The 24,780-nt window shown below is 42.3% G+C and overlaps 1 protein-coding gene across 1 annotated transcript in view; it reads right to left on the reverse strand.

Annotated features, from left to right (window-relative positions):
• The window catches only part of LOC124620345 (CCR4-NOT transcription complex subunit 6-like), a 135,900-nt gene that overhangs the window by 79,287 nt on the left and 31,833 nt on the right, over positions 1 to 24,780 (reverse strand). The window contains exons 3-4 of the mRNA XM_047147019.1: positions 16,040 to 16,226; positions 1,802 to 1,977 (exon numbers count right to left, since the gene is read on the reverse strand). Of these exons, the coding sequence (XP_047002975.1) occupies positions 1,802 to 1,977; positions 16,040 to 16,226 (363 nt within the window). The remainder of the gene's footprint in view (positions 1 to 1,801; positions 1,978 to 16,039; positions 16,227 to 24,780) is intronic.

Raw genomic sequence — 24,780 nt, forward strand, 5'->3', positions numbered from 1 at the left:
CACCACCACCACCACCACCACCACCACCACCGTGTTTCTCCTTCAGTTGCTTGGCACCACTATCTCCATCCCTCCCCTCAACCCATGGAGAACACACTGACCTCTGTCAAGATCACTACTCTGTCATCTTGAGGGGGCAGGGATATTGTAACTGGCCGTCCATTGGCTACTTCCAGCACAACAGCCGCATCCAGCAGGTAGTCTGCTTGAGGGCCATAAGCGCTTTTTCTCGGTAGATTGTTTAAAATATCACATGTACAGCCCACATTTTAACACTGTACTGCTGATAAATCTGTTTACACGCTGATCACTACCACGTGCCACCATGTGCCAGTAGTGCTCACAGGCAGTGCACGCATCAGCAGCAGCAGTGCTGGCATCGCAGGGCTAAGCTGCATCCACCATCACGTGCTAGCTGACTGCCACTGTCATATTCCGCCACCTGTGTTATTCTTGCGGGCCCGTCTATCAGAGCTCCTGCCGGGGCCCAGCCCGAAGACTGTATCTACACCACATGTGAAATGTGATGTGGCTCCAGCAGACACCAGGAATGTGACTTAATAAATGAAACTTGTGTCAGTGACTGTCACAACCTATGCCATGAAAGATTCTTGTTCATATTGGATCAGGACGATCATTTAGTTGTGTCTTTCCACCGTTGCATCGTACTGGGACTTAACTTCTGCATGTTGTGCTAATAAACTAAACTGTGTCTCAGCACTTGCTCACATACATGCTCCAGACAAGGATATAAAATAAGCGAAACAATGACTTGCTGTCACGGAAACTAAGATGCTCAGTTGAATATTTGAATTAACACTGCATTATCATGTCCCAAGTGATAAAGTTCATAAGTTACATGGATCAGCACCAATAGCAGATACAATGGTACAGACATGTTCTTAGAGCAAACTTACCAACTGTAGTGAAAACTGCTTTTAGTTTGCTAGTAAATGGTAAATGGTCAGTAGAACAATCCAGGCAGTAATTGCTTGAAACTTTGCATGAAGATAAAGATCTCTGGCCTGCACCCTGATCAAGCACAATATCAGCTAAAATGGCAACACAGAACCAAACCAGTGAACGACACCAGCACGCATTACAAACATTAAGAAAGAGGAAAAGGAAGATAATACTGTCATTATGATATATGCTTTCAGTGTGAGATCGATAATTGCTGACGAATAACACTTTAAATGAAATATTTCTCTGAATCAGCTTTGGTAAATAAACATGACACATGAATTCTTTGCTCCACATCAACGTCAACTTATGGGCTTAACATCAATTTCTTTTAGTGACAACTTCACTACTATTTCACTTCGTTACTGCTCACACCAGTGTGCATTTGGCAACCATTAGATAGAGATTCTGCAGCAGGACAGGCAATAATTCTGTTGCACGATTTCAGGCAGTTTAGTTACAAAACAGAATGTCTAGAAAAAGGCTTATAACAATATAATAAAAAGGATAATTGCTACTTGCCATATAGTGGAGATGCTGAGTCGTAGAAAGATGCAACAAAAAGACTATTGGAAAGTTAGCTTCCAGCCAACAAGGCCTTTGTCAAAAAAATAACAACCCTCCCCCCCCCCCACACACACATGCATGCACGTATGACCACAGTCTCTAGCAGCTGGAGCCAGACTGTGAGATTATAAAAAATGAATCAACAGGGTTAACAATAAATTGCACGAGCAGACATTAGCAACCACGAAGCAGCCATATTTTGGGTGATTTCACCAATCATCAAAAGTGTCAGTCACTTTAAACAACATGAAATTGAAGAGTCATGGCCTACCTTGTAAGTTGTCCAGCATGTAGGTCAGCAGCCGATGAGTTCCATTAGGTTCCCCATACATGGCTAGGATCTCCTTTGTCAGAGGATTACCCTGGAGTCCTAAAATATGCAGCTGGAAGAGTTTCCCCAACTCGTATGGGAGAACCCGTAGATAGTTGTTGTTCAGCAGAAGTTCCCTGCAGAAAGCAAAATAATAAAAAAAAAAAATCTCATAAAACTGAGTATAGTCTCGATATTGAAATAATGCTATGTTAAGTTAGGAGTAAAATGAAAGAATTTTTACAATGGCTGGTAGAATAGATAACATATTCCCTCCCTAAAATGAAATAGTGACTTATAATATGGACATGAAAATCTGCTGTGTATGTTTTAAGCAGGTTTAACCTCATCATTCTTTGTGGCTATATGAAATGCAAACCTGCTATTATGGTGGTAATGTTTGTTTTAAGAGAAACATTTAACGTATGGTGGATTGATGCAATCTTTGTTGAAAGGGGAAGATAAATAGATTGATAGTGAACAGTTAACAGCATATCATATATTTATAAGAAATGCTATCAGAACCATACACTAAGTTCATCTAATATTAACAACAGATCCTTCAACAAAGTCCCAAAATATCTCCTTAAGCAAACAGCTGCACATTACAAAAAGCTATGGCATCTTTGATCACATTCTGCACACCTATATGATGATGTCTCTCAAGACTTAAAGAAAGAAAAATCACGCTCATAAAATCAGCACAAGTTTAGGAAACACTATCATTTATGCAAATCCCTACTTGCTATTTTCACAGGTGATATCTTAGATTTAGTCATTCCAAATTTCGAAAGGCACCTGTTGCAAGAAAGTAGTCCTGAATGTGTGACTACATTGACATGAAGGCAAAGCAATCAGGGGAATTAAGATTGATGCTGCTAGTAGTAGTTTATATAGAATCAGTATTAATAAAAGAGAGTAGGAAAGTTAATAGTACTATTACAAGGTAGGTGTTTCAACTGAAGTCATATCTGGATGAGAATCATATGTCAGGATTATTTCGAGTTGGTGAATGCAGTGGTGAGAAATCCTCTGTTAAGAGGAAATGCTAGTTTTTTAGCAATAAGGTCATGCATTCATGAGCCAAATGTCTGTCTTGCAGACAAACTGCAATTTTATTCCGTAATGAAAATCAACACAGTATTTGTATAGTATGTAATTGAAAAGACCCTTAATTTTTAAACACTAATGGACACATTTATTTTATCCTTTAACATACATACACATGTAAATAAATAACTACATAATTGCGCTAAAATACGGATTGTACTTTTCTATTGTAAAGTGTCATTTATACAGGGTGGTCCATTGACAGTGACCGGGCCAAATATCTCACGAAATAAGCATCAAACGAAAAAACTACAAAGAACGAAATTCGTCTAGTTTGAAGGGGGAAAACAGATGGCCTTATGGTTGGCCCGCTAGATGGTGCTGCCATAGGTCAAACGGATATCAACTGCATTTGTTTAAATAGAAAACCCCATTTTTTATTACATATTCGTGAAGTACGTAAAGAAATATGAATGTTTTAGTTGGACCACTTTTTTTGCTTTGTAATAGATGGCGCTGTAATAGTCACAAATGTATAAGTACGTGGTATCACGTAACATTCCACCAGTGCGGACGGTACTTGCTTCGTGTTAAAATGGACCGTTTACCAATTGTGGAAAAGGGCGATATTGTGTTGATGTATGGGTATTGTGATCAAAATGCCCAACGGGCATGTGATATGTATGCTGCTTGGTTTCCTGGACGACATCATCCAAGTGTCCGGACCGTTCACCGGATAGTTATGTTATTTAAGGAAACAGGAGGTGTTCAGCCACACGTGAGACGTCAACCGTGACCTGCAACAAATGATTATGCCCAAGTAGGTGTTCTAGCTGCTGTCGCGGCCAATCCGCACATCAGTAGCAGACAAATTGCACAAGAATTGGGAATCTCAAAAACGTCGGTGCTGAGAATGCGACATCAACATCGATTGCACCCGTACCATATTTCTATGCACCAGGAATTGCATGGTGACGACTTTGAACGTTGCGTAGAGTTCTGCCACCGGGCACAACGAAAATTACGGAACGATGACAGATTTTCTGCGCGCGTTCTATTTAGCGACGAAGCATTATTCACCAACAGCGGTAACGTAAACTGGCATAATATGCACTATTGGGCAACAGAAAATCCATGATGGCTGTGACAAGTGGAACATCAGTGACCTTGACGGGTTAATGTATGGTGCGACATTGTGGGAGGAAGGATAATAGGCCCCCATTTTATCAATGGCAATCTAAATGGTGCAATGTATGCTGATTTCCTACGTAATGTTCTACCGATGTTACTACAAGATGTTTCACTGCATGACAAAATGGCGATGTACTTCCAACTTGATGGTGTCCGGCACATAGCTCGCGTGCGGTTGAAGTGGTATTGAATAGCACATTTCATGACAGGTGGATTGGTCGTCGAAGCACGTTCACTGGATCTGACGTCCCCGGATTTCTCTCTGTGGGGAAAGTTGAAGGATATTTGCTATCGTGATCCACCATAGCACCATCTGGTTTCCCCCTTCAAGCAAGACAAGTTTCATTCTTTGTGGTTGTTTCGTTTGACACTTATTTTGTGAGATATTTGGCCCGGTCACGATCAATGGACCACCCTGTATAATTGTGTATTTTGTTGAATCCTACGATAATGTTCAAATGTGATGATGAAATCTTATTACAAAATGTTTGGCAGAGAACTTTTGCGAAGAGTACAAACAATTAATAACAACGTGCACTCACCATATCATTCTCACAACACCGATTCTTGCATGCTATTGAGATTCATCACAGACTCCTCTGTCATGTACCCACAGCTCTGCTGGGCATAATAGATTTCCCCACAGATAAAATGTGCTTTACTCCTACATTCGATAAAGTTTGTCTATTTGCCATTTCATATTCAAATTGTGATTGATCTGTACTGAAAATACTGTTTCAACTATACCCTTCACCTGCGATCAGATGGTGACTTTCTGTACAAATGCTGCAGCACACACTATTATGTCTTTTCCATCCTTCATTTCCTTCATAGAAACAAATCTTGTTATCAGAATGAGATCTTCACTCTGCAGCCGAGTGTGCACTGATACGAAACTTCCTGACAGATTAAAACTGTGTGCAGGCTGAGACTTGAACTCGGGACCTTTGCCTTTCGCGGGCACGTGATCTACCAACTGAGCTACCCAAGCACGACTCACGCCCTGTCCTCACAGCTTTACTTCTGCCAGTACCTCGTCTCCTACCTTCCAAACTTTACAAAAGCTCTTCTGCGGACCTTGCAGAATTAGCACTCCTGAAAGAAAGGATATTGCTTCTGTAAAGTTTGGAAGGTAGGAGACGAGGTACTGGCAGAAGTAAAGCTGTGAGGGCGGGGCGTGAGTCGCACTTGGGTAGCTCAGTTGGTAGAGCACATGCCCGCGAAAGGCAAAGGTCCCGAGTTCGAGTCTCGACCCGACACACAGTTTTAATCTGTCAGGAAGTTTCAAATCTTGTTATTTTTCAGGAATGAATTTGGTTTTTTCTTTTAGTTCTATCTACAAAACTCCTTGTCCCAAGGCATTTAAATTGAGTTTTTTGTAGAAATAATAGCCCATTTTCTTAAGTTGTAATCATGGACAATCAGACTACAAAATGGGCATTCTTTAAATTTCTCAGACATTTCCCTTTTCATTAAAGAATAATTATATGAATTTGGAGGGGCTTTGCAAAATCTTACCACTCATAACTGCATTTGTAGTGCAATTAAGCTACTTTGCAGTTTGCATTGAACTTCTTTGCATATTTTCTATTATGCTTCTTTTGTAACTTTTTTGTACAGGCAAACATTTTCTTGTAGGCTCTCTTTCTATAGCGATTCCATTCAATTTGTTTCATTTAGTTCTGTCTGGTGATGATGGTTCATACCCGCTTGTAGAAAATGTATACTCATCGTCAACACCTAATGTATCACTTAAAGTCAGAGATATTTCGCCAAATGACATATCATTAATGAGTTCAAACAGTGCATTCTCAAAAAAAATCTCTTCATTTTCATACTACATTGCTATTACATTTTAAAATTATATCTGAATATGTAACGGCATGAAGCCAGAATATTCTAGGATTTGTAAATACACGTTAGTGTACTACAGGTAGTTCCTTCTGCCTGGGTGAGCATGCCATGAAGGTCCCACTTCATTATACCGTACAGCATGCAATCTTTATAATCCAAAAACTACGCATTTTCTCAACAAAAAAACACCACCACTCCAACCAGTGACAAACATTGAGCCCAGTATGTGTCATCATCATCATCATCATCATCATCATCCTCTAAGACTGATTATGCCTTTCAGTGTTCAGTCTGGCACATAGTCTCTCTTATAAAATTCCTCCATGATCCCCTATTCAGTGCTAACATTTGTGCCTCTTCTGATGTTAAGCCTATTACTTCAAAATCATTCTTAACCGAATCCAGGTACCTTCTCCTTGGTCTGCCCCGACTCCTCCTACCCTCTACTGCTGAACCCATGAGTCTCTTGGGTAACCTTGCTTCTCCCATGCGTGTAACATGACCCCAACATCTAAGCCTGTTCACCCTGACTGCTACATCTATAGAGTTCATTCCCAGTTTTTCTTTGATTTCCTCATTGTGGACACCCTCCTGCCATTGTTCCCATCTACTAGTACCTTCAATCATCCTAGCTACTTTCATATCCGTAACCTCAACCTTATTGATAAGGTAACCTGAATCCACCCAGCGTTCGCTGCCATACAACAAAGTTGGTCAAAAGACTGAACAGTGCACAGATAACTTAGTCTTGGTACTGACTTCTTTCTTGCAGAAGAGAGTAGATCGTAGCTGAGCGCTCACTGCATTAGCTTTGCTACACCTCGCTTCCAGTTCTTTCACTATGTTGCCATCCTGTGAGAATATGCATCCTAAGTACTTGAAACCGTCCACCTGTTCTAACTTTGTTCCTCCTATTTGGCACTCGATCCATTTATATCTCTTTCCCACTGACATTGCTTTCGTTTTGGAGATGCTAATCTTCATACCATAGTCCTTACATTTCTGATCTAGGTCTGAAATATTACTTTGCAAACTTTCAATCAAATCTGCCATCACAACTATCACATATCTTAATCTCACCCAGCCAGTCTATTGTTTTCAACTAATGATCCATAAATAATATGAACAACAGTGGAGACAGGTTGCAGCCTTGTCTCACCCCTGAAACTACTCTGAACCATGAACTCAATTTACCATCAACTCTAACTGCTGCCTGACTATCCATGTAAAGACCTTTAATTGCTTGCAAAAGTTTGCCTCCTATTCCATAATCTTGTAGAACAGACAATAACTTCCTCCTAGGAACCCAGTCATATGCCTTTTCTAGATCTATAAAGCATAGATACTCATAACACTTCTCCATTATTTGCCGTAAGCTAAAGATCTGGTCCTGACAACCTCTAAGAGGCCTAAACCCACACTGATTTTTATCCAATTGGTCCTCAACTAATACTCGCACTTTCCTTTCAACAATAACTGACAAGATTTTACCCACAACGCTGATTAAAGAGATGCCTCTGTAGCTGTTACAATCTTTTCTGTTTCCATGTTTAAAGATTGGTGTTATTACTGCTTTTGTCCAGTCTGATGGAACCTGTCCTGACTCCCAGGGCATTTCAATTATCCTGTGTAGCCATTTAAGACTTGACATTCCACTGTATTTGATGAGTTCCGACTTAATTTCATCCACTCCAGCTGCTTTATTGCACTGCAATCTACTGACCATTTTCTCCACTTCCTCAAATGTGATGCTATTTCCATCATCATTCCTATCCCATTCTACCTCGAAATCTGAAACATTACTGATTGTATTTTCACCTACATTGAGCAACTCTTCAAAATATTCCCTCCATCTGCCCAAGGCATCCACAGGATTCACCAGCAGTTTTCCTGACCTGTCCAAAATACTTGTCATTTCCTTCTTACCTCCCTTTCGAAGACTGCTAATTACACTCCAGAATGGTTTTCCAGCAGCTTGACCCATAGTCTCCAACCTGTTTCCAAAGTCTTCCCAAGATTTCTTCTTGGATGCTGCAATTATCTGTTTGGCTTTGTTTCTTTCTTCAACATAGCTTTCTCTGTCTACCTGAATTCTAGTATGTAGCCATTTTTGATATGCCTTATTTTTCCTTTTACAGGCTGCCTGCTGTGTCATTCCACCAAGCTGTTTGCTTCATCCTACTTTTACACACTATTGTTCCAAGACATTCTTTAGCCACTTCTAGTACTGTGTCCCTGTACCTTGTCCATTCCTTTTCCAATGACTGTAATTGACTACATTCAACTGACTGGTACCTTTCTCAGGTCGCTGTTATGTACTTGTGCCTGATTTCCTTATCCTGAAGTTTCTCCACTCTTATCCTCCTACATATGGACCTGACCTCCTGCACTTTCGGCCTCACAATCCCAATTTCACTGCAGATTAAATAATGATCAGTGTCATCAAAGAATCCCCTGAATACACGTGTGTCCCTCACAGCCTTCCTGAATTCCTGAGCTGTTATTATATAGTCAATGACAGATCTGGTTCCCCTGCCTTCCCAAGTATACCAGTGAATGTTCTTATGTTTAAAAAAGGAGTTTGTGATTACTAAGCCCATACTGGCCCAGAAATCCAAGAGTTCTTTCTGCCCAGTATGTTTGTTTCACTCAAATGTGACTCATACAGTTTAAACACCTATTTTGTCAGAGTGCTGATTTGAAGGGCAAAATGGGAGGTCACGTTGCTACATATAAATGCATACAGGAAAGTCTTTTTGACTCACTTAACAGTTGCAATAGTAAAGGGACAAATTTATATCCAAATAAAGCAGCCTCCAGTAAGAGCCTTAACACATCTGGAATCCTTTGGTTGCCCTCTTAACAACTTTCAACAATGTTTCACTTTATGTAAAGTTCGATAGACTACACAGAGGTCAAATCTTACAAGACAGTTTATTCACAGATTGACAATATTCTGTGCATATACTGGGTCTTATGCTTATCATTAATTACAGCATTAGGAAGTACCTCCAAGAAACATATCTTTTGACACATCATCAGTGCAGATTCATAAAAATATTGTTCTTAGGAAACATGATGGGCTCTATATTCACACAAAGTAACAAGTGCTATCAATAGGGGAATCTCGAGATGATTCCACATTTTTAGATGTCCAGAAGACTTTTGACAGCATTCTTCATAAGAGCTTATAATCAAATTGCATGCCCACAGGCAATTTTCACAGTTGTGCAAATTGATTTATGATTTCCTATCAGGTAGGCTACAGATCATGGCAACTGACAGAAAGTCATTGAGTGAAAAAGTAATGGCTGCCATTCCACAAGGAAGTGTTACAGACCCTCTGCTGTTCCTAATCCAAATAAACAATTTAGGAGACAATCTGATCAGCCTTCTTTGATTATTTGCAGATGATGCTGTCATTTGCCGTCTAGTAAAATTATTATGATGTAACTGCAAGCGTCAGAATGAAAAGGAAGAAAGTAAGACCAGAAAAGGTGATGAGGCAATGTCAGCCAAGAGCCCGCTGATAAGAACTGCGACATGACAGGACTGAACTCTGCAAGCAGTGAATATAAGCACCGCTCCTGCCAGCCTCGGCTGGGCATTAGTGGACAGTATTAGCACGGCCTAACAAAGAGTATCAGTTATAAGTGATCCAAATCCATTGCTTGTTTGGACATTGTCTACAGAGAACATTACTGTTTACGTGTCGCCCATTGTTTGCAACATCATTGTTATTTCAAAGTCATTGAAATCAAACTACTAATGTTATTTGCTTGAATTGTTGTATAGCATTCCGGGAATGCAGCATCCCTTAGGCACCCTATATGAGACGAGTGGGCAAGACTCCACAACTGGCGACGAGGATCCGATGAACTCCATTGCTTGACGGCCACAGACTTTCTTGTATATTGTGCTGGTGCCTTAATTCCCTCTTGTCTTTACTTTGCAGGGGTGCTCATTACTTTACCAGTTTCTTGTCTTTTTGCTAATCAGTGTTTTCAGGTAGGTGTTGCAGAAATTTTCTATGCTTTTTTTGCCTGTGTGTTGCATTTGTGTCTTCCAACATGTCTCCCCCCCTCCCCCCCCTTCCCGCCCTGGCCAGCCCCCTGCTCAGGCACTGCAGCCACAAGCACATTAGATGCCACACAGCTAAGTAGATGTTTCAGTTCCAGACACAGCTGATTGCTGCACTACTCAACACGATGCAGCAGCTACTGGCCAACACTGTGCACCCAACAGAACAAGCACCACTTACTACAGCTGCTATACCACCTTTTCGACAGTTTCGGGAACAAGCAGAGGAATGGCTCGAGGGGTTACACCAATTCAAGGCACATTTACTAGCTCACAATGTACCAGGTACTGTGAAACTTCCTTATCTATTAACCACAGCAAAAAGTGCAATGTTCAGAATAATTCAAAAACTCTTTCCTAATACCACTCCTAGTGAAGTTGTGTACGACAGTGTTATCAGCTCACTAACAAACTATTATGACCAATAAGTGAATGTGGTAGCAGGTAGGTATCTATTCTTTAATCACAAAAACTGGTCAGAACAAACTTATCATGAGTGGGTAACAGATTTGCAAGGTATGAAAAGGAAATGCAAATTCAAATGTGCTTGCGGTGCTTTATATTCAGATGTTATGTTGCATGATGTGATCGTGTACAATGTACCTGATGTCAAACTCAAAGAACAGATTCTGAAACAAACCAATCCATCATTTCAGCAGGTAGTGCAAATACTAGGTCAGTACGATTCCGGTGCCTTGTCGGCTCATACATTTGGGCACCCAGCTATTTGTCAGGTTGAGTCCCTTGCTTGTGATTGCCCCATTCCGCACCGGCAGTTTGTGCTAGCCATGCCAAGTAAACAACCTTCCACTCCACGTAAGCAGCTCACTACACAGGCAAACAGAATTAAGTCTCACCCTAGGTGTTACTTATGGCACAAACGCCAAGACTGCCCCTCCCAACAAGCTCAGTGTTATGCTTGCAGTAGGAAAGGACATGTACAGTCCGTATGTTTCCAACAGAACAAACACGAATTCGGCCCACTCACAAAAATCTCATCACAAGGCCCATGTTATTCATGCAGTATATTCCAAACCTGAAACAGACATTAGCAAAACTAGCAAGCATGTAGTTTCTTCAGTGATTTGCCAATCAAACTAACTTTTTGTTCATTTACTTATTTGTGGGAAAAGTGTGAAATTTCAGTTGGACACAGGTGCCTCTGTCACATTGCTCAGTCAACACACATATGAACTATTAGGCTCCCCATGCCTGTCTAAAACCAGCATGCAACTGATGGCTTATAACAGACAAGACATTCCTGTTCTCGGAACATGTACTTTGGCTGCAATGTATCGCTCGCATATGTGAGCAGTGACTTTTACAGTGCTACAATCATGTGAGTGTGAGAACGTATTTGCTCTTGATCCTTTTGAGTTGTTTGGCTTTAACATTCAGGCAATGTGTGGTCAGTGCCTGCATTCAATGCAAAAGACAGTGTAGCTAGCCTGCTAAAAGAATTCCCGCAACTCTTTTCTGAAGATTTAGTCAAAACCAACAATTTTGTTGCAAACACTCCTCTGAAGGACAATGATCACAAGTAATTTTGCCAGGCCATAACTTTTCCCATTGCATTACAGGACAAAGTCGCTGCCAAACTTAAAGAACTGCAGGATAACGGAGTTCTTATGTCCATATAAGCTAGTCAGTGGGCGAGTCCACTGGTTTTGCTCCCCAAACCTTCAGGTCGTATTTGCCTCTGTGTTGACTAAGTCTACAGTCAACCCACAAACTGCCATTGATACTTATCCACTGCCATGCCGAGAGGATCTCATGGGCAGATTAGGTGCTGGACGTTAATTTTCAAAAATTTATTTGTGCAACGTGTATCTTCAAATACTGCTTAATGAAGAATCGCAAGAAGTGTGTGTAGTAAATACTCATTTGGGTTTGTGTAAATATTTGTGTTTGCCTTTTGGCAGTCCTTCCACACCCGCCATTCTCCAACAGTATTCGGAACAGCTGACTGTGCAAGTCCCTAACTGTTCAGACTATATGGACGAGACTGTCATAGCACGCCGTACACCTGAAGAACATACTGCAAATTTACGTGCTCTGTTTTGTGTGTTATTGGATACAAGACTAAAGTGTAGACTGGACAAGAGTGATTTTTTTTAAAACCAGAGTTGCAGTATCTTGGTCATGTAATAAACAGTCAAGGTGTACATCCTCTTCAGTTGCATTTGTTAGACATAAAAGACTTCCGAGTTCCTCGCAGTATCACAGAATTGCAGTCAGTTTCAGGGAAAATTAACTATTATATTCTCTTCATACCAAATGCTGCACGCATCACAGCTCCATTGCATCGCTTGCGTCACAAGAATGTCCCATTTGTTTGGGCGGATGAGTGCCTAGTAGCTTTTCAAACACTTAAAGATGCATTGCTCAGTGATCGATGCTTAGTTTACTTTGATCCTGACAAACAAGTTGTTTTGCAAGTTGATGCTTCCTCCTAGAGGATTGGTGCAGTGCTTTCGCAAAGACTTGATGATAAAGCCAGACCTATTACTTTTGCTTCATGAGTGTTGTCCAAAGCTCAGTGTAACTATTCACAAATCGACAATGAGGCTATGGCTATTGTGTACGGTTTCACCAAATTCCACCGCTATTTGTATGGCAGAAAATTCAGCTTAATAATGGATCACAAGCCTTTGCAGCCCACGTTTCATCTGATGAAGCCATTTCCTGTATGAACTGCCCAAAAATTGCACAGATGGGCTTTGTTCTTGTCTCAATACCAGTATGAGATTGTGTATCGTTCGAAAGATAAACATGGTAATGGGGACACACTTTCACATCTTCTGCTTGGCCCTGATACACACTTTCACTCTTCTGCTGCATCTTGTTGTCACATCGATGCTCGGGATTCTGAATTGCTTCAGTCTTTTCCGCTGAACTGCAAGCAAATTGCACAGGCCACGGAAGCGGACCCCGATTTGAACAAAAGAAGGACGCAAGTATCGCTTCACGTCACATGATATTGTCTTTTACAGGGTTTTTAGCAGCAGTAGACAGTGAAGTGCAAGGCGAGATTGTCCGTCAACTTGACGCATGCACGTATCTTATTTCAGGTCTGGATGTCTTGCACTGCCGCCATCAAATAACTTCGCCTCTGTCATGTACACAATGATCTTCCAGTCTGTCTTCCTCCAGATCCAGAGGGCAGTGCGGCTGCAGCAGCTGCCAGAGTGTGTCATCACGACACTGCGGGACGACCTCACGGAGACAGAGTCTTCGCCTCCTCAGCCTACTCTTATCCTACCGACGGAGTTGGACCTGCCCACACTGCAGCAGTCACTGCCTTCTTCATCTAGTTCATGACAGCAGGAGGTGGACGCGTACCCTTCTGGTCGTTTTCCAGGGGACATTCCCGCCAGAGCGCAGGCGGATGGTGGGGTCCAGACAGAAGCTTGACGTCCCCTGCAGCCACAGCTTCCAGCCCAATGTTGCGTCCACACTCCTGCATCCCCCACCACGGTCGCACTCAAATGATGACGGTCCATCACTTTGGGGGATAGGAATGTTCTGGTGGAACCATAAGCACCGGAATGAAGAGAAAGAACACTGACAAGGACCCACAACAGGAGCGACCTCTGCAAGAAGTGAATATAAGCACCGCTCCCGCCAGCCTCATCCGGACATTAGGGAACAGCATTAGAGAGTGCTACAATATCAATTATTAATGATCCATATCCATTGCTGATGATGGTCGAAGTACAGAGGATATAAAATGTAGACTGGCAATGCCAAGGAAAGTGTTTTTGAAGAAGAGAAATTTGTTAACACCGAGTATAGATTTAAGTGGCAGGAAGTCCTTTCTGAAAGTACTTGTATGGAATGTAGCCATGTATGGAAGTGAAACATGGACAATAAATAGTTTAGACAAGAAGATAGCAGAAGCTTTCGAAATGTGGTGCTACAGAAGAATGCTGGAAGATGAGATCACGCAACTAATGAGGAAGTATTGAATAGAATTGGAGAGAAAAGAAATTTGTGGCACAACTTGACTAGAAGAAGGGGTTGATTGGTAGGACATGTTCTGAGGCATCAAGGGATCACCAATTTAGTATTGGAGGGAAGCATGGAGGGTAAAAATCGTAAAGGAAGACCAAGAGATAAATGCACTTAGCAGATTCAGAAGGGTGTAGGTTGCAGTAGATACTTGGAGATGAAGAAGCTTGCACAGGATAGAGCAGCATGGAGAGCTGCATCAAACCAGTCTTTGGACCAAGACCACAACAACAACATCCATAGCTTGTTTGGACATTGTCTATAGAGATGAACATTACTGTTTGCGTGTCGCCCATCATTTGCGACATCATTATTATTTCAAAGTTAAATATTGTCAATCTGCTTTACTGGAATAAAACTACCTAATATTATTTGTTTGAATTGTTGAATAGCATTCCGAAAATTGCAACATCCGTTAGGCACCCTAAATGATATGAGTGGGTAAGACCACACAAAAATCACCAGAAGATCAGAAACAATTGCATAATGATTTAGACAAGATAACTGTATGAAACCTGTTAAATTTCATTTAGACAGTGAATCACATAAATTTAAAGGTTATTGATTCAACTAAATACCTAGGGATTACAATTATGACTAACTTAAATAGGAATGGTTGCATAGAAAATGTTGTGAGGAAGGTGAACCAAAGACTGCATTTTATTGGCAGAACATTTACCATATGCAACAAATCAACTCTAGAGACTGACTACACTAGGTTTTTCTGCCCTCTTCTGGATTATTGTTGTGCGGAATAGGATTGAAAAAGTTAAAAAGGACAGTTTGTTTCGTATTATCGGAAACATGGGACAGAGTGTCACGCACATGATATGTGAATTGGGGTGGCAATCATTGAAACAAATGCATTTTTCACTGCAGCAGGATCTTTTTGCCAAAGTTCGATCACTGACTTTCCCCACCAAAAGCAAAAATATTTTGTCACTTCCCCCTTACACAGGAAGAAACCAGAGCTCCACAGAGTTAGGTGTTCATTTTCCCCACGTACTATTCGAGAGTAACAAGTCAGAAAGATAGTGTCAAAGTGATTCGATGAATTTTCTGCTGAGACCTTAACCGTGAACTGCAGAGTCATGAAGTAGATTTACATATAGATGATTTAATAATGTTGAAAGGGCCTTGAAATAATATTTATGTCTGCTCTGTGGTTCTCTCATTCATTCATTTCATTCTCTTTGTTGCCACTGGACAAACAACGGGTATCCCTGGCACCAGCTTTTCTGAACTACCTATATGAGAGTTATTCTGGCGGCACATCTTTTGTTCCCATAGTTGTCCTGGGTTCAATCTCTGGTAGCCTCCTGCCCCACACTCGTCACCCATCTGCAACTTGCCCAAGGACCTAACTTCACTCATCCTACACCCCTAAACCTCATCCCCTTCCTCCATTTTGTCACCCCCTCCCAAGAAAGGCACATACAATGCATGAACTCACCAGCACTGGTGCCCATGCATCGCATTCCTGACCTGTGCACCTATTGCCTCCCTCCGAGCTGTCAGCCCCCTTCTCTGATCCCCTCTCCTGATTCCCACCTTCTTTTTCCCCTCTCCCAATCCGTCCAATACAACCCTTTAACTCAGTCACCTCCAGAACTACAGTCCCTGCGTTGTGTATTCAGCTACCACAATGTAACTGTACAGGACAGAGAGAGAGAGAGAGAGAGAGAGAGAGAGAGAGAGAGAGAGAGAGAGAGAGAGAGAGAGAGATGGGGAGGGGGAATGAGCACACCCCATGTTCTCAAGTTATTTGGGTAGCAGCATCTGACACGCAGGGCACTCGTCACCCACTCGGGGGACTTTACAGTATTTGGATACTGTTAAACTTACCACTCGTTTTATCTCAGCTGCTAGCAATGCTGTTTATCTTGTAGATAAAGATTCTGCTTTTTAGCAGCACTTTTGTGAAGTCAGCAATTGACTAAAAATGCTGGTAAGAAACACTACATATCTAAAGAACACGTTAATATTCTAGAAAAAAATCATTCAGTAAATTACCTGAGATAAATTAGGTCTCCTAATTCAGCTGGCAGGCTGCGTAATTTGTTGCTTGAAAGATCGAGTGTACGAAGATTCACTAGTTTTGAAATGTCTGGAGGAATTCGAGAAAGGCAATTATCATTCAGGTACAATGCTGTAAGGTGTGTGAATGTCCATAAATTTGGACTCAGGTTGCGAATAGTCCCTGCAAAAACAAAAAATCCACATTAGTGTCACTGGCAATGAGAATAAAGTTTAATGTTTATTGGGAATAGCGGAACTTAAGTTTTACCACAACAGATGCAATCAGTAAAATAAGATTAACATGAATCAAAGTCAAATGGCAATATCCTGCTCATTTCAACTTTTACAATACAATAGAACTGAATACAGTACCACAATTATCCCATTAAGTTAAAAATGTTGACAACATTATTTTTTATGTTATAAGGAGAATGCCTTAACGTATTTCTATCTTGTGCTGGGCACACACATTCAAATCTCCAGCATAACTACAAATCTTATATAAACAATGAATACCACATAAGAGCAACTTATTAGCTAAATGAAAGTCAGAACATGCAAATTGATGACCTACCGTCAAACAGAGTGATTTTGGACACAGGGTGGGATTTCGGACAGTGTGATTTATTTGCTCTTTCCCACTGTGTAGCAACAATTTGCTGCTCATTTTCACTTCCACACGCCAGTTACTTTAAGCGAAACGTAATAGTTATCACATTCCGTGACTTTTATTTTGGGTTGATTGTTTACCTAGCTAAATATCTGATGAACAGTCTCATTGTTGAAAGTTCATGCAGTAACGTCAAGTAGAAACTTTCTATTATTGCGACTGGCAGAAAAGTATTGTAACTGCAATTTTCAATGAGTTCAGCAGCCTACGGCTTTGAGACAATTCTTGTACAAGTTGTCAAGCTTTTCATGTAAATTTATGAAATAACAATGGTTTTTGCAAAATTGGGTACTGTGTGGGGTGACTTCTACAATGTCAAACGCATATAAAAGCAGAAAAGTTGCTGAAGTATGGTGGAATTATGACTCAAAACTTTTAGATAAAGCTGTTCATGATATTCAGTATAGCAAATTATTGTACAGAAAACCATGCATATTGTATACCTAGATCAACCCTAAAAAAGAAAGTGTGGGAAATACGTCTAAAAAAAACTGGAAGGGCAACGAGTACTAAATGAGAAGGAAAAATGTTGAAGTAAGGTATCTTGAGGGCTGCACACTGAGGATTTTCTTTCACTAAACTGTATCTTAGATACTTAGTGAAAGGCTACCTTGATGAATCTGACCAAAAAGATAAGAAATTTTCTATCTATCTATTGGGAGAAGAGCGGGATGAATGAGATGACAATACTAAACGAGGAAGAAAAAAAAATGTTGACATAAGGTATCGTATTAAAAACTGACCTTCAATATATAAAATTCATTATCTCAATCCTTATCACTTATTCGTAATAATAGACAACCTAAAAATGTGTTAATAGTCATGAAAATTGAACAGGAAGAATGTAGAATTTAAAAATAAGTCAATTCTTGTCCAAATTTCCCCAAATACTTTGAAACATTGGACATAAAATTAAAAACCTCATGTCCAAAATCACACTGATCCATGGGGTGATTTCAGACACTTTATTTGTTTGTCTCAGACAAATATAGTTACACACAGAATTTCTGTTTTTAGGGTATTACGCCACCACTTCTGTAACAAACAATGCAATGTAACAAAAGCTAAGCAAGTTACGGTGAAAATAACACAAAACCTTCTGAATTCACCACATTTGACAGTACCTGAGTTCTAAAATGATTTCCAAGATTTACAGTTCTGATATTATATTTGTAAGGACTAGATCAAACTTTGCAAAATAAGATAAAATGAGAATAATGGCATTTCAGTGTACAGAGCCAATATGTTCCAAAACAGTATTGTCTGATAATACTCTCAAACTACTGTCACACCACAAATACTACATTGCAATACACAACAGATGTACCTATATGATGGCCAAAACCGATGACTTCAGAAAGATACGTGAAACAGTAAAACATTTTTCAAGGGCAAAACAATGAAAAAATAATGATAATGTTCTACAAAACAATGGCCTTCGCAACTTTGCTATAAGGAAGCTTGACGTAGAAAAAGAATCTCTAATAATGCAATCCACTAAAAAGTGATTTCTTCATGTTGTTGGAGGCATGATTTTCTGAATGTAACGTATGGAACTAAGACATACAGAAAGACTTTAATATATACTGTGTTGTCGATAAATTGAGTACAGAAAACAGAGCGATTGTCTAACCAGTATGTCTGCAAGCCACGTTCCTTAGATAACTTTGAGACACAGACCTATTAGTTGGAGAGACTCAGGATGACCAAGAAAACCATGGACACCCAGAATAGGCTATTTAGCTGAATTCTTCAATGAAGGTGAATGCATTAATGTTTTACAATTATATTAAATAGTCTCCTCAGAAAACTCAGCTGTGCTTTAAACTTTCATGTGTGTGTGCAACTTACCAAATATTTTACTATAAAGCAAGTGACAGATTCAGTATAGGAACCACCCAAAGGCTATGACTAGGCCATTTTCAATCATATTCTTTCGCCCCAGATCACTCATCCACCAGATACAAAGTACAGTTTAGAAAGAAGTAACGTGCTAATAGCAAAAACCAAGATTTCACATTTGAGTCAGATATGACATACAGTTTTAATCTTTCAAACCACTGCAAGGTGAAGGTGATGTCAAGCCATCTAGAATCAGCTGTTCCTCACAAAGTAAGAAAATGTGTTACAATACAGTTTATTAACATGTTTATTGTAGTGGTAGATCCTGTATTAGTTTTATGGGATCCTTAACTATGAGAAATTTAATGATGAGAAAACAGACAGTATGTATTCTTATTCTTAAATACGAAAATATTCTGCCAAAAAGTGAAGGTTGCTCAGTCAGTTAGTATGTTGGTTGGCTGGTTGTTTTGGAGTGAAAGAAACGGAACTGTAAGGTCATCAGCCCCTTCATTCGTTAAGTGGCAAACCAGGAATAGTCATCAAAGGAAGGATGTGAACGTTAAATCCTGGAAAGCCTTAGAGTAACTAACACAATAAATATCAGATAAAAGTACAGAAAAAAAGACAGCACAGACAAGTCATTAAAAAAAAAATCAGTCAAGAGAAGGCTTTAAAACCAAGAAATGATAAAGAATAGAGAGAATAAAAAGGTGGAAAGGGTAGAGGGACCCATTGGAGAGGGGAGGAGGGGGTGGGGGGGGGTTGCTGGAGAGGAAGCCTCATCAACCCCACAAGTTGTCTATGAGGCCAAAAAGCTCTACCTTACAGGGATGAAGAGAAACCACCTTCTCAAGCAAAATGTAACACCAGATCAGCTGAGTTGACATCATCTGCTAGCACAAGAGGGAGCGTGCTAAGAAGATTAAGATGCCACCTCAAAGTAGCCAAATTAGGACTGTCTATGAGCAAGTGGACCACTGTCAGGAGGGCTCCACATCAGCAGTGAAAGGGATCCTCAAGTCTGAGATTGTGGCCACGGCTCAGGCAAGTGTGGCCCATTCAGAGTCTACAGAGGACGGTGGATCCCCGGCAAGAAGCATGCAGAGAAGACCACCATGCAATCACGGTCTCCTTAATTGTCCTCCATTTGTCTGGAGGTATCAGGGCAGACCATTCTGAGTTCCAGACTTCCTGCAATCTATGGCGTCTAAAAGACTGAAGGTCCAGTTCTGGGATCCCCTTTCCAAAATCAGCATCCTTGGCCAACCTATTAGCTCATTCATTTCTTGAAATCCCAACACGACTGATGAGATGACGAGGTCCCATACTCCGAGGAGCATAGGAAATGATGCGGGAAACCCGCAATGCCGACTAGGCAAGGTCCTAGCGGAGGTGGTTTGCCATTGCCTTCCTCCGACCATAATGGGGATGAACGATGATGATGATGAAGATGACACAACAACACCCAGTCATCTCGAGGCAGGGAAAATCCCTGACCCCACCGGGAATCGAACCCGGGACCCTGTGCGCGCGAAGCGAGAAAGCTACCACAAGACCACATGAAAATCATTAGTCATCCAGATTGATGGAGGTCAGAGAAAAGATCCAGTGGGTGAAGACAGTATCACTTGTCTACAGCCTGAAGGCTACCAAAAGAGTCACTACAGATTAGGATACTCTTGCCAGTGCAAGAACAAACATGGCTAGGAGCTAATTTAATGGTCATCACTTCAGCAGTGAAGACAATGCAGCCACTGGGCAGAGTGTGGAGTGCCTGCACCGTGCACATGTGTATGCAAAGCCCGTTCATTCGTCAACTGTTGAGCCATCAGTAAATACCACTTCTGAACTTGGATACTTCTCAAGGACAGCCGAGAACAGGCGGTAAAAAATCATGGGGTCAACAAATCTTTTGGCCCAAAGGAGACTTTGAGACAAACCCAAGGTTTGGGCACAAGCCACGGGGGACAGGTGCAACGTCTCCCGGACCCGATACGACAATGGTGGAAGTTGCAGTTCTGAACAGAGATACTGTCGGCATGCAGCAATTGTAATCCCAGTTCTGTGTTGCAATGTGGGAGGTGGAGTTCCCTTCCAGGGAAAAGGACACAGCAGTTGAGATGTTCAGGGAAGCTACAAATGTGTGTAGCATAGTTCAGCAACTGTTGTTGGCACCTGATAGGTAATGGAGGCACTCCAGCCTAGACTAGTAGGCTGTTCACAGGGCTAGTTCGGGAGTCTCCTGTCGCGAGTTGGACCCCACGGTAATGAATGGGGTCCAGTATCCGCAATGCTGAGGGTGATGCGGAACCATATGCTATGGGAGTCTTTCCCACAGTCAAGACAAGACACTCAGGGCTATGTAGAGCCGCAAAAGGGTAGAATGGTCTGCACGCCAGCTAGTGTTATTGAGGCAGTGAAGTGTATCTAGTTGCTGCCAGCAGTTTTGCTTCAGTTGGTGTGGGTGGGAAGCTATGTCAGCTGGGAAACAAAGTCTAGTCCCAGAAAGCGGTGCATCTCAACTACAAGTAATTGACTATCTGGGTAAAGCTCTGGGTGAGGGCAGGCAGTACGGCAGTGAAAAAAGTGTGTGACATGAGTCTTGGAAGCTGAAAACCAAAAGCCATGAGTGAGTGCCCGTGACTGTGCCTTTTGTATGGTGCCCTGCAGGTGACGCTCAGCAACAACAATACTACAGAAGCAGTAATAAGAACAATAAGGAGAGCAATACCGCAGACCCCACAGCCATCGCTAGACCATTGATGGCCACCAGAAAAAGGGGTATGCTCAGTCCAGAGCCCTTGGGATCCTGTTTATTAGATATGAGGGGGGGGGGGGGGGTGAGTGCTGAATGAAGCACCCACTTGAACTTGGAACATACGGCACGACAGGAAGTTCTTGACAAAAATCGGGAGTGGACCCCGAAGACCCCACTCATACATCATAAGAAGAATGTGATAATGCCATGTCATCAATAAGGTGCTGATGACATGCAAAGGTGTTCCAGATGGTGGACTCCAGATGAACCGAATTATCTGCAGTGGAGTGGCCTTTGCAAAAAGCGCCTTGAGATGCAGCCAAAAGGCCCTGAGACTTGAGGTGTGTCGGTAAGGCTGACTGGGTAATAACTGTCAATCTCGATAGGGTTCTTACCCGGTTTTAGTAACTGAACTATTGCGCTTTCTATGGCAACACAGCATCATTCCAGATCCGATTAAATAGGGCAAGGATGTGATGCTGATAATCCACTGAAAGATGTTTCAGCATTTGGTTGTGGATGCAGCCCGGCCCTGGGGCTGTATCAGGGCAATGGGCTAGGGCACTGGAGAGTTCCCATACATTGAATCGGGCATTATATGGCTCCAGGTGGTTGGTACTACAAGATAAACGCATGCACTCCACCCACTGTTTCACAAGCCGAAAGGCGAAATGGTAGTCCTTAGGTACAGATGCGTGAGCGTAATGCTCATCAAAATGTTTAGCAACAGCATCTGTATCAGAATAAAAGGCACCACCTAAGGAAATACTTGGTACACCTGCAGGGGACTGGAAGCTATAGAATCATTTGATCTTTGCCCATACCTGTGATACAGAGGTACATGATCCAATGGTAGAAACCTATCATTTCCAGGATTCTTGTTTTCGTCTTTTATGAGGTAGCGAACACAGGCACAGGGTCATTTAAAGGCAATGAGGTGCTCCAGAGAAGGGTGCCGCTTATGTGTTTGAGAGGCTGGCTACAGTCTTTAACGGCTGCCGCAATCTTTGGGGTCCACCAGGATACTATCTTCCGATGGGAGGTCCCCGAGGAAGAAGGGATGGCTTGGTTGGCTGCTAAAAGAATGTCTGCTGTGGTATGCTGAACAGCCGCATTGATACTGGCTTGCGATGGGAAACTAAGGATGACAGTAGAGGTGAACCCAACCCAGCCAGCATTATGGGGAATCCATATGGGTGGGCATCCAGGGGAGCAATGCTGAGGGAGGGACAGGAAGATCAGGAAGTGGTCACAACCACACAGGTCATCAGGGACCCTCCAGTGGATAGATGGTAGAAGACCAGGACTACAAAAAGAGAGATCAATGGTCAAATAAGCTCCATATGCCACACTGAAGTGTGTGGGGGGACCAGAGTTCAAGAGGCAAAGATTGAGCTCTGCCGGTAAAGTTTCAGTGTCTTTACTGTACCCAGTGATCATTGTTCCGCCTCACACAAGGTTAAGGGCATCGAAGTCGCACAAGACTAGGAAAGGTGGGAGGTGTTGACAGAGTAATGCAGACATTATATCCTGGGACACAACAGCATCGAGAGGTAGATAAACATTACAGATGGTAATTAATTCTGATATGCCTGTACGTGAACAGCGACAGCCTCCAATGATTTATCAGGAGGCACAAGGTCACAATATATAGAGTCCAGCACATACGTGCAAACTCTACCTGATATCCTCTCAAAGTTGGTACAATTCTTAAAATAAGCTCAGTAGTCACTAAAGGCAGGGGTCAGAGTTGCTGGGAACAACGTCTCTGGATGGCAATACAGAATGTATGGTATGTGCTTAAAAGCTGCTGTAGCTCAGCCAGGTGGTGGAAAAATCTGTTACAATTCCACTGGAGAGTCAGGCTGTCTGAATATTGTGGTGGCACGAAATGACCAGTAAGGGCAGGTCATGTACTGCTACGGTCACGGACTGCCTTCTGCGGCACATTGCCCGGTAAGATTTGGTGCCCAGGCGCCACCGTAATCTCCACCTTGGACACGGAAGGAGTACATGCAGAGCCCACTGGTTGTGGGGCCACCGGAGTTTTCTTCATCTCAGAAGACTACTTCTTGTCCATCTTCTCCTTAGAAGACAAGGACTGAGAAGGTTTCTCTGAATTGGTATTAGGGACAGAGGAAGAACAAGAAGTCAGATGACCAGCAGCCAGTGGTTTCTTCGGCCACTGGCTGGCATCTGGCTGTGGACTAGCAGTAACTGTGGAAGGAAGAGTCCCGAGGGACCTAGCTAGAGAAGCTGGAGAAGGATGAGGTGCCTCCAGCTGGCGGATGGGGACGGGTGTCCCCAGCAGGTGGGGAGCCAATGTTCCCGAAATTGGTGAGGTGGAAGCACCAGAAGTGCCTCCAACCACCTAGGTGGCAGGGATCAGTGGACAGCTCTGGGGCCCCACTGCAACAGAGGAAGGCACCATCAACAGAGAAGGCGATGTACGATCGTGTCACTTGTATGGTGTTAGGATGCTCCTACTTGTTTCTTGCCTCTTGATACGTGAGCTTCTCCAGGATCTCATGCTCCCGGATTTTCTTCTCACGCTTAAGGACAGGACAATTTGGTGAGCTGAAAGAGCGGAGTATGCCGCAGTTTACGCAGATGGGGGGAGGAGCACAAGGAACACTCGCGTGCAGCGGATGGCCACAACCCCTGCAGAGTGGGGTAGCAGTGCAATGGGAAGACATGTCTGAATTTCATACACCTGAAACATCTCACAGGAAGAGGAACACGAGGTTTCACGTCACGCAGGTAGGCCATCACCTCGACCTTCTCGAGCAGCTTATCATCCTCTAAAGCCAAGGTGAAGGATCCGGTAGCAACTCTGTTTCCCCTTCATCCCCTATGGATGTAACAGATGGAGTGCACACCCCAACACTGTAAGTTGTCCCACAGCTCCATCGTCAGATTGCATAACGAGATCACAGTGAAAGATGACACTGTGGACCATATTGAGACACTTGTGATGAGTGACAGTCATGAGGGTGTCACCCAACTTTTCACAAGACAGCAGTAGCTGTGACTGAGTAGGAGATGACATTTTGATGAGAGGGGAACCGCTCTTCATCTTAGAGATGGCTGGAGCTTCCCCATATTTGTCTTCAATGTTTTCAACAAAAAATAAAGGCTTTGTGGCCAAAAAGGTATTTCCATTGGTCCTGGTACAGATCAGGTATTGGGGGGAGGATTTTGTTACTTGTCGTCTAGTCTTGCTTTCCTCCCATGGTGTGGCAAGGGAAGGGAAGGGAATGTGTTGAAACCATACTTTATTGCATTGTGCAAGGCCTTTCCAGTTGAAGAGACTGCAGGGGCCATGTTACCACCAGCGGGAGAAAGTTTAAGTCGCTTTGTGTGCCATCTATTCGCCATGGTGCCACCCACTCTGAATGGGGGCTCTCTCATGAGCACCACCCTGCCACAGCAAGAGCTTCCTAGCCAGTAATCCTTTGCCAG

The sequence above is a fragment of the Schistocerca americana genome, chromosome 6 (assembly GCF_021461395.2).
Source record: "Schistocerca americana isolate TAMUIC-IGC-003095 chromosome 6, iqSchAmer2.1, whole genome shotgun sequence".
NCBI lineage: Eukaryota > Metazoa > Arthropoda > Insecta > Orthoptera > Acrididae > Schistocerca > Schistocerca americana.